At 38.9% G+C, this 11669-nt stretch overlaps 1 protein-coding gene and 1 long non-coding RNA gene across 2 annotated transcripts; one reads left to right on the top strand and one right to left on the bottom strand.

The window, feature by feature from the left end:
* The first annotated feature begins 279 nt into the window (after positions 1-279).
* LOC131968730 (uncharacterized) lies at positions 280-2778 on the top strand. Its single transcript, XR_009394059.1, has 3 exons — positions 280-1596; positions 1766-1881; positions 1995-2778. It is a non-coding gene; the product is annotated as an uncharacterized LOC131968730 (long non-coding RNA).
* Positions 2779-3609: 831 nt separating this feature from the next.
* Positions 3610-11350, bottom strand: LOC131968664 (N-acylethanolamine-hydrolyzing acid amidase-like). The gene is made up of 11 exons (XM_059329650.1): positions 11139-11350; positions 9198-9362; positions 8935-9058; positions 8597-8687; positions 8422-8507; positions 8165-8337; positions 8024-8086; positions 7875-7941; positions 7718-7746; positions 4263-4332; positions 3610-3806 (listed from the first exon to the last, which is right to left on the bottom strand). The coding sequence occupies exons 1-11, from the start codon at positions 11306-11308 to the stop codon at positions 3789-3791; spliced, it is 1056 nt and encodes a 351-aa protein (XP_059185633.1). The 5' UTR covers positions 11309-11350; the 3' UTR covers positions 3610-3788.
* Positions 11351-11669: the final 319 nt, after the last annotated feature.

Here is an 11669-nt window from a genome sequence, read left to right on the forward strand (position 1 = left end):
AAGTTACATTTCCAGCTCATTCACCTTCCCAAATCACATATTAGCTTCCAAAACCAAAACATTAACTTCTGATATCAATATGAAACCTTTGTTATTGTGCATTATGTCATATTGACTTTGTAAGTTCTCAGTCATTGTTCCAAACTTGACAGGAATATTTAATCCAATCAATTACATTGCAGGTTTTTTAGTCATTATGTATTTTTTTGCAGTTCATTTTACCGTAATTATCAGTAAACGTGACTTGGCGCAGGTGGCAGTATTGGGTTGGGCTGTGTTGGTTTTGGAAGTTGGCATTATTTCGCGAAGGTTTTTATATGTTTGGAAAGTTATATTTCCAGCTCATTCACCTTCCCAAATTAATATGCTGACTTCCAAAACCAAAACTTTTACTTCCAAAGCCAATATCAAGGTTTGCATTCATTCTGCATCATATGTGCATGTATGTATTGTAGTGCCACACGTCTGTCTAAACCAACGTTTGCAAAATTTCTGTATCAACTCACAATTCACAAACTGCAAACTCACTGAGATAAGGCTTTCCATCAGTGGCGAACAAACGAGCAGTGGAAAGTACACAGCATGGAGAGGCGTCTTTTGTTGGAGTTGTCATTTCACCATCTCACTTACTTTCCTACCAGAGAACCATTTAGGTTTGCTGGTTTCAATCCTTCATATAACATGGTAAGTCATCATGCTTTATTCATTGTTTTGGTCTAATCAGGGCACTTTCAATTTCAAAGTGCAATTCACTTTTAAACCACTGTTTTAAATATGAACAGCTGTACATATGCATTAGTCATGTTTACATTTATGATCTAGAAGTAGTCAACAACTTTGCTAACAACAACAAAAAGACCACATTGTTGTCTGCCCGCAGCCTTTTACTTAATGAAGCTCTCCAGGCTTGAAAACCTCCTCCTATTACCAGTCCAAAGTTCTGGACTGGTACTTCCTTGTATTTTTGTGTACTTTGGCCACTGTCTTTGACTGTTTTATTGTTTCATTCTTGATAGGGACATGTAATGATGTCTCTTCCTTGGCATTTCTCTTTTCACAGAACTTCATGACAGCCTTTACAAGTACATCTTTGGAAATGTTGTCCAATGCCTGTTGGCCAGAGGAGATGTATTAAAGAGACTCACCAATCAGCATAGGGATGGAAGGATTAACCACATTTTGGTCGAGCTCATAATGTTCATCACATCAGCCTGATCTCCTTGCATTTAAGTTTTATCCTGCTTTCAGTTTATAGGTTATAATGGGAACTGCCCAACCAATGCTTCATGTTTAAGTGTGATTGCTGCCCATTTATGTTGTTTTGGGTCCATTGCTGAACTGCAACCATATTTAGGGAGAACCCACTGGTGGCTCGCTTTGTCTTCAATCGATGTCTGTTCAATGATAATAACGACATGTGGCAATTCACAAGCTGCAAACTCACTGAGATAAGGTTTTGCAGCAATGGTGATCAAAAAAGCAATGGAAAGTACAAAGAATGGCATCTTTTGTGGAGTTGCTTTTGTGCACCATCTCAGTTATTTTTCCAACAGAGAACCATTTAGGATTGCTGGTTTTAATGCTTCATATAACATGGTAAGTCATCAATGGGCACCCCTCTCTCACTCCCCTATATCATCATTAATTGAAGAAATCAGATTAGTTACACTATAGTTTAGTGTGTCAAAATAAGGGATCAAGGGTCAACAGCCTGGGTCTTTTTCCCCTGTTTTTAATGCCTTAACATGCCTCTCTCCTGTGACAGAATCAGATGGATGACATGATTTATCAAATAAATCACTCTCCTAATTGTTCCAATTGAGCTCTTTCACTGGACAAGGGTGCAAGAGTACAGTTAGGCTTCAATATTGTTAATCTAAGGTAAATGGAAGGTTTGGGTATAACATAAATACAAAAAATATTTAGTTCTCAAAAATGTCATGTGTGAAATATTGTTACTTGCTCCTAATTTCCAATATTTGTTCCCACCACAGAAGTGCAACATTAACATTCACATTCCTATTGCATGTTTGATGCCAACCTTATTTTACCAATTCAGCCTATTGACCGGAGAAGGAGCACTGCAGCATGTCCCTATACGTGTAACAGGACACAGAGTTTAGGTAGGTTGTGAACCGACCTTTTGTAGGTGCATCCTACTGTCTAAAGACTGTGTTTTTAATGACAGTGAAATACTGGATCATTGACATTGGACTAAGTTTTTGTTGGTCAATGGTGAAAAAAGCTTTCTGCTGCCTCAAGATGGAAAGGTGCTGACCACACTTTATCTAAAATCGGTGCACTGATGGATGGAAGTGCATTTACTACTTAAACAAGTTAGGTGTGAAAATGAGAACTGAAACTAGCAGTCACACTGCACTGCTGTACATGTGTTAGATAGGGCCCGGACTATTTATTAGTATAATCTAACATAATAAAAAAAAACCTTTAATCCAGAAATCTATATTTGAAGTCCCCTTTTATAATTATTTGAAAAAATCACTTAATGCCCAAAAAAGACTAAATCCCTTGGGGAGTATTGCCCCCCTGTTCCACTAGGTGTCCCTGTCCTGCTGGTTTGTCCTTTGTGTTTCAAGTTCCAGGTCTGTTCGGAGGGTCGGCATCTGTTCATGAGCAACACCTGGGCCTGAGTCGGTTTACTGGACATAGAATTGCATCACCCTTCCCCTGGACTCTCTGCCCTGTGGACGGAGCTGTTTACATCTGATTGCTGACTTCCACATTTATTTTCTGTTCCTCATATTTTGTAAATAAAAATGCTTCTTTATCTTTGATACACTTCTCTGGTCACCCATTCTTGTTGCTGCCTTTGAGTCAGCTGTGACAGCATCCACGTTTTTTTTAATCAAACTGCATCCAGTAGATACATATATTACATACATTATTCCCCCCCCCCCCCCCCCCCCCCCAAACATATCCAAGGGGCTTTTGTTTGTTTACAATGTATTATAAGCCCCACTAATCAACCTCTACTTTATAACTAGTCAAGATCAGTGTACTCATGAAGCATTATAAATGCATTATAATGCCCTCATTATGCACTATAGATGAGGTATCCATAAAAAGTGTAACCAAATCAGGTTCTAATTAACAGCAGTCCACACAATATATCTCTCAAAGCCAAACAAAATTACACAAAGATAATATAATCTATACATAATTGATAATGAAAGCGATTAAGCATTTATTGCTCTTCCTGTTGCTCACAACTATCTACTCATGAGTTCCTCATTTGTGAAAACAGTGCACAGTAAATTTTTGGCTATCTGCATAGAATAAACTATACAAATACAGTGACCAGAACACACCCATAAATGTGGTGCCTACTGTGTGAATCTGTAAAGCAAAGACAGCAGTTGGTGTCAGACCTGAATGCTTTAAACAGAGAAACGTGAACCATAATAACCAGTGAACCAGTTTGTTTGTGACAAACAGCATAGAACTTGTTAGCATGTCCTGGTGTATGAGGTAGAATTGTATATTTGTGTGTGTTGCAGTGTCATTTAAAAATTCTGTCACTCAACCTTAGCAACCTAAGCTTGACATATAAACTGCAGCTACTGTACATAAAAATGAAAAAAAAAAAGATCGCATTTTTTCTTTTATTAGAGGCAGAAAAGCACAATCACGCTAAAAATGCTAATGCTATATATTATTTCATTGATAATTTAATCTCCATATGATCAAGTATCTGCATCTGGAATAATGTTGTGAACTTCAGACACTCTGCAGCAAAAATGCGTGCGTTGTTGACCACTCAAGGCCGGTCAGAATGGTCCGCAGCCCTTCAAAGAGATGGAGAGAGATGAGTTTCATTTTCAGTGACATATCACCCCTTTATGCTCATTATTCCAACCTGTTCATGCATTAATTATTAAATCACAAAGTCATCATGTTTGTTTGTTTTTACTTTTAAACAAGGGAAATGTCAATAACCTTTTTCCCATTATGTTTTATTTTTGTAGCTTTCCACAGCAGTGAAAATCATGCTGTCATACTGTTGTGAAAATATAAAAATGTATGTCTTTTCTATTAAAAAGTATGCTGTTTAATGAAACCAGTTAAAAGGATATCATTTTGACTTAACATACAAAATAATGTTGAATCTAACTTAGAGGCAGAATACACCCCTTGGAGCATAGTGTCATAACAAAATGGTTTAGAGGAACTGAGTAAAACAAAACAAATGATAAATGAATTTAGGCTGTAGTTGTAAATATATATTAAAAATATATAATTACCTGTGGCCTGACAAGTGTGCTGTACTTCTCTGGGGTGGCTGCACTCATTATTGTTGTGTAAACAGTAATTCTGGGGATTATCAACATAAAAATACAATCATATGTCATGCAATACATCATTTTATTATAACAAGCTATGTAACGGCTCCTTAAAATAGGGCAATAATTATCTCCATGTAATTTTCCTTGACAGTAATATCACATTTTCTAAAAGTGTTTGATGTAATTAAACCACACATACATCAAGACATGGGGGTGATAATGCACCTTAAATGTTAGTTGTCACCCACCATTTAACAAAAGAAGATGAACGGTCCATCATGTCGCCTCCAGGCAGGCTTGTTGTTAAAGCGGGATAAGTAAAATGCCAGTGAGAAAAGCGAGCAACAAGAGACGCTGAAGAAAGTGGAATGACCTGCCGTGGACCCTTAACCACAACTGGCAGTTAACTACATCAATGCAGAGCCATAACAATGACCCGGACAGGCCCACTAATCCAGGGATTTTCCTAACCAGCCACACCAGTAAAAGCAACGGACAGCTGGCAGAACTCAGCGTGGACTCTGATTCTTCCAGAGAGAGAACTTTACTACACACAGTTCTGCTCGTTTCTGGGACAACCATTCGTAAACTAGACTATCCAGGCTTTTGAGAGGTAGGAGATTAAAATAAGAGAGGACTTAAAGCTCTTTTTGTGAAAATATTGGGGTCCAGGTATAACATTAACATTAGTGAGATCTGGAGAGCGATGTCAGTGCAGTCTGAGTGCAGGCTGCTCAGACTTCAACAAGGGCTCAGTAAAGTTTTATCTTTATCCATAATAATAGCCAACATCAAGATTAATTTGTTGATTATATTTTTTGTTATCAATCTGAATCTTAACTAAAGTAATAAATACATGTAGTGGAGTAAAAGCTATTTCCCACTCAATATTAGCCTACCTCAGATTTGTAAAATGCTCCTTACCAAGTGGTAATGTTTCTGACAATGAAAAATAGTTCAAACTAGGGGTGGGCCATATGGCCCCAAAAGAATATCACAATATTTCAGGGTATTTTTGCTGTTATTATATTATTGATGATATGACAAAATTCTGAAAAAAATATAATGATAAAAATGATTAATAATTAATTAATGATTTTTAAGTCTGTATAAATAAAAATCAACCATAAATCTAAATTTGCATCTAAAGTGCAAATCATGCAAACAGTAAACTGTACTCTTGACTCTTCAGTAAAAAATGTAAGTATTAGAAAATGTTGCTTAAATGCATCAATAATAATAATAACTAGAAAATTTCCTCTGGGGAAATTTTGAAAGGGCCACGGGGGCTACTGCCGGTGTCTGTACACTATGAGATTCTTCAGAGATTTAAAACTATGCCCTTTAACCTCAAAGTGTGTGTGTGTGTGTGTGTGTGTGTGTGCGTGTGTGTGTGTGTGTTTGAGAGAGAGAGAGAGAGAGAGAAACATGTATGTGGTGGAGTGTGCGCGCATACGCGCGCATTTGTGTGTGTGTGTGTGTGCGTGTGTGTAGCGAAAAATCGCATAAAGTTACCTGTGTGTGTAATTAAAATCACAAAGTTACCTGTGTGTGCATGTTTGAAGCAGGTGTATGCATGTGTGAGGAGTGTGCGCACTTACGCGCATGTGTGTGTGTGTGTATCTGTAACTGTAATCACATCAAAGATCAAAGGCAATCAGATCAAAGCAATCAACTGAATTAACTGATACCACCTGTTAAAGTTCCAAAAGAGTGACAGCAGCCAGAGGTGGACTGGAATTTCTGGCCTCGAACAGAAAGCATTTTTGGCAAAACCATAATACCTATCATTGATTCGACTTCACTTTGAGTTCTTCCTGAACGTCTACATATGGTTTTTTTTCAGAAAAATGAAAAAATAGCTTTGTTAGAGCGATCTAAAAAAACGTTTCCATATCCATTTTTCAAATATCTCCCTGCGTTTTTAATATGGGACCCAATGAGGCTGTTGGTGGTGTTGGTGCCGCATCTGTGCGTCGTACGCCCAAACTATAACTCTGACAGCTTTACCAGAGGATTGTGAGTGAGAAGACAAATTTTCCTACGTTTCTATGTATAAATTATTTCTGTAGAGTGAAATTTGCGGCCTGGAGCGCAGTTTTAAAATTAATTTTTTGACAGTTTTACCTCTCCCTCTACACTCTGAGCGATGACATCACACACTCTGACACGAACATTCCGTGCAATACACACCATTATAATCTCAGAATTTCTCCAAAAATTATCATGGTCATTGAACAGGGATTGATAAAAAACGATATGACCTATCGAAACGTGGATTAATACACCGATACACAAGACTTGTGTCTACTGTTTAAAGTTTAAATGAAGTCTCTAGGTGAAATTATGCCGGAGAAGTAGACGTTTAAAAATCTCCAATGATTGTTCTTTTTCGCTCATTTTTTGTCGGCCGTCCCATTCATTTCAAAGCAAAATTTTGAGCAGTTTTTCGCGACTTACTTCGCGAAAAATTCGTATTCTGTAGAGAAAAGTAATAGCACACCGATCCCGATCAAACCGCACGTTTTGATATATAATTTGTCCTGCAACTCTTTAAGTTGTAGGACTAGTAGCGGGACGAAATTGCGTCCGCAAGAGGAATAAGAAGAAATCCACAGTATAACAGTAGTTGGTCCCTACAGCTATTGCTGTATGGGACCAGTGCTCGGTGCGATTGCCCCGAGGCCCTAATAATAATAAACGTAAATGGACTGCACTTATATAGCTTTTATCCAAAACGATTTACACTACACACTGCACTCATTCACCCATTCACACACACACATTCATGCTGGTGGCTGAGGCTACCAGGACACTGGTGCCACCATTGGGAATTCATTCACACACCGATGAACGCAGCATTGGGAGCAATTTTTGCGGTTCAGTATCTTGCTCAAGGATACTTCGACATGTAGGCTGCCATGGTCGGGGATCGAACTACTGAGCTTTTATCATATAAAAAATATACCGGTATTATCGTGAACAATGCGATATGACACACCCCTAGTTAAAACCATAATTAACCTTTACCTTCAAATTCCACTCAGGGACAAAAATCATCCTTTTAATTTGAAAGAAATAATGAGTAAACTAAGTAAATTTATAATTATGGATATCGACTGATAAATACCAATTTTTTCTGCCACATCGCCCAGCCCTACCGTAAATAACTAATGCACTCATATTATTAAAGCTTCATTGTTTTTTCTGAAACTCAGCTATTGCTGTTCTATATGCTACTTGCAATGTGCTGAAGTATGGTGTCAAACAAAGGCCCATTGACTTTACTGCTGAGGTGGAGCAAAGGGAACAGGAACTGGAATGCACACAGCTGCCCCATCTCAGCATCACGAACAGTCGCGATTCATTGAAACAAAAATGAGAGTATAATGAACAGATAACTGTCTCCTTACCCGTTACACACTGGAAACAGCGACAGAACCTGTAGGGGCAAGACTCTGTGAGAAATCCATATGTTGTCTCTGACTTTTAAAATGTGCAGAAAACAGTGCTCTCAGTATAACGTGAACTTTGGTCCACTGAGATATTGACTTATTAGGCCATGCTTGCCTGATAAAGTGTCTCCACGTTGATGTGATCTTGGCCCGTAGCATTCAGTGCTATGTTGGCTGCTTCTCTACAAAATGAACACATAATAACGGCGTAAATCAGTGACAGCAACAGTGATGTGGCAGTGTTCACCATGTGAGATGACTCACCTTCGATGGTCTCTGGTTGGGGGAGGAAGCCAGTGGTCAAAGTTGGTCTCCACTCTATACCATCTAAAACAGGAACATATAACTTTATGGGCTCAGTTCTGCAATCACACTCAACACACACTTTGATATACTTCAGCCTACCCTCCGTTCACAGGATCCAGAGGCCAGATATCCGCGGGGCCGGGCCGGTCTCTGGTGATGACGACCCCTTCGCCTGCTTTTACCCCGCCCACAATGTAATACACCCCAGTGATGATGGGGATTTTGGAGAGACGCATCACTGCATCCTGAAAGTCCTCTGCTTCCTCCAGTGTCTGCATATAGTGGTAACAATGCTATCACTTCCTCATCATATACAGTAAACATCCTCATTATCATAACTTCAGTAGAACACTCACCTCCCTCACCAACCAGCTGACCGGGGATCTCCGATAGAGGACCGCAGACACCAAATTCTTCCACCAGTTCCACCAGTGTTCACTGCCTGATGATCACAAACAAATTCAAACGTGAAAAAAGGGAACAATAAAATCTGCTGAATTTCTGGGCAGCTACGAAGAAGTGCCGTCTCACCTCGCTGGTCGCCAGAGACAGTAAACTTGTTAGGACTTTGTCCCGTCCACAGGCCGACGTAGCCGGCAAATGAAGTTCCACGGTACGCCACCTGAACAAATGTGTCTAAAATTACAATACTGTGTCCCTGAAGTATTTTACATTTGCTGACAAAAGGCCTTTGCACACCAAGTCTGTAAAAAACATTACACGCAGAAACTTCAAAATAATATAGTATTAGTTAATATTCTATTATGCAAAGGACTATTCTGGATAAATAATTCAACTACATGTTGGGGTAAAGCTTGAGGAGGTACAATAGTTATGTAGTTCTTAAATGCTATAAATGCATACTGTACCTTTCCATTCTTGAGGAAAACTACGTCGATCGTCAGATTCCTTAGAACCGGATGTGGATAATCGAGGTTCCTGCCATGATACACATGCCCCTTTGTGTCCTGAGCTACGATGCTAGTGCAAAACCTAGGAATGCATAAGGTTTGTTTTACATGCATGAGAGGGCCTTTCACCTTAATCCTGCATAATTGTTAGACATTATATGCCTCCACATTATTAACAGCTTTCCAAAATGAATGTGTCATTTGATAAAAGTCATACATACGCAGATATTTCATAGGCAAAGTTGAGAATGATGACATCTGCTACGCTCCCTCCCATCTGTGAGGCCATGCCACGGATCTCCCCCGCATAAGGCTGAGGAACGTACTTTTCCAAAGACGTCACAATAGGTGTGACTGCCTGATGCACCCATTTTGGAACTGTGGTGCTGACAAAAGTTTTAAAAAAAAAGAAAGAAAATAAGAAAACGTGTGCAATCATCATTTGTGCAATCATTGTTAGCACTACTACGAAAAATGCACACAACAACACAGTGCTCATTTGAAATACTCAGCAGCAATGTGGAAAGAAATCATGACCCTCAAGATAATCAGCAGATCTTGTTATGTGGAGTTTCATTAAGGAACTATTTTGTTTGTACTGAACTAATGCGGCCAACTTTATGACCACACAGAAGGAAGCATGTATCTACAGCGCAAGACCATGGATGTATTATAGAACTGGATATGGAGCTACAGCTCAGCTTTAGAGCCAATTATTTTCCAGTGGTCGCTTGTGGAATGGAAGCAAAAATTCCCCTGGACCCAGAAAACTTTTCCCCATAGACAAAAATAGTAAAAAGAGACAACTGTAAAACTGATATTTTCAAGCAATTTAAAGTCTATGGGCTGAGTGGAGAGACACTAATGCCAGTATTCAGTAGGGGGGCTTTTTTTGTGGTGTATGCTCCAGTAGAGCAACTCTCATTTGACTGAAGAGGCGCTATCATTGGACACATTATCCAGTTCTTACTAATGAAATAATAATACATCCATGCACAAAACGAAACATTAAAGGCGTCCTCTGTGGATGCGCTGTCACATGAGTTAGCTCAGTTTTGTACGTTGATGCGGTCAATGTGTGTAGTTTGGTGGAAAGAAAATAGATACTACATTAACCTGCCAACAACAAGGTCTGTGGATTATATTTAGTAGCCTTGTCATTGTTTCTTGATGTTGAGTGGTGAGGTTTTGGGTTTTTTTAATGGATTTTTAGGTGCATTGAAAGAAGGCAACCGACATCTCTGCAACTGGGCCCCTCAGTTTGTTTTTTGTTTTTTCTGTTGTTGTTTTTTTTTTAGCTATTAGTGGTTGTGTTGCTGCTGATTACAGTTAACAGTGTACCTCTTAACCCTTTATCAGGCAAAGAACCATATTTGGTAACTTGAGCGGACATCTATAACAGGTCTCCTCGCTCTCCGTGAGCTCATACAACCACATGTATTTCTACATCACAGGTAGTGACACTGTGGCATCTGACCAATCAGAAAAGCATACAAGAGTCAAGCTTTCCTTTATTGTCATTGTATTAAAAAAGTATACAACTAAATTTACGTGTGCTTCTCATATATAAGGTGCTTTAAAAAAGACATTCAGACATTACGCATATGTAATAAGTAGTCTAAAAAGATAATAAATAGTTTAAAGGTAAGAGATAAAGTTGTGATGGATGTAACTGATGTGTTATTGTCTATTTAGGGTTGCTGTGGGAAAGAGACTATAATAAATATAATAATAATAATGACTCAATTGACCTCGATTTGCAATATAAAAATGAAACATTTTACAGTCTTGTAATATCCTCCAATAACACTTCAGGGTCGATGTTTTCAATTTCCAGGAGTGCCCTATAAAGGGTTAACACTGATAATGTAATAGAAAGTGAAACCATACCATCTGTGGTCTGTAAGTTAGCCTACATACCAATGTTTATATTTAGATTTTTACAATATTTTAAAAGCTTATTAATGGATTACTCATCTACTATCAAAAACAAGTTAGCACTCCTCATAACTATTGCTAACTTCTGCAACACCTGATAAGCGTAGCATTACCTTGTAATAAGTCGCTTTTTAGAACCATAAACTGTAAAGTATAACCTCGGGTGTATTGTTCGTCAAATTTAACAATTATGATACGTGCAAAAGAGTTTCTGTCAAACTTACTCAATGACATCTGCGGCGGCTTTTTTCAGGTAGTCTACGTCAAACACTTTGAGCAGAGGCATCCATCGCACTTGTGGATCTTCATCCAGGCTGATGTTGACGGTGGGTGGCGCGAACTCTGCCCGACACGATACCACGAGACCCAGCAGCAGCACCGCAGCCCGCACCATCCTGCCTGGTCCGGTCCGGTCCGAGCAAGCCTCAGGCTGACACTAACAACTGTGGGTAAGAGGAAGAATGAGACTTCCTATCTGGGATTTTCAGAATAAAAGCTGGTCAAAGTGTAGGCCATAACATATGACTTTTGGTAACATTAACTTTTCGTCACACTGTTAAACTAATCGCCTAAGTCATTTTTTTGTCAATTTTTTTCCCCCTAAATCATCTCTCCTCATGACGCCGGCCACCTATGGTAAAATCGCCTACATCCTCAGTTGATCAGATCATGTGATTTTACCCCTTTAAGATAATGGCCTATGTCAAGTGTGTGACTTAAGCGGATTTATTATGCCTAAGTCAAAATAAAATGTG

Source organism: Centropristis striata, chromosome 3 (assembly GCF_030273125.1).
Source record: "Centropristis striata isolate RG_2023a ecotype Rhode Island chromosome 3, C.striata_1.0, whole genome shotgun sequence".
NCBI lineage: Eukaryota > Metazoa > Chordata > Actinopteri > Perciformes > Serranidae > Centropristis > Centropristis striata.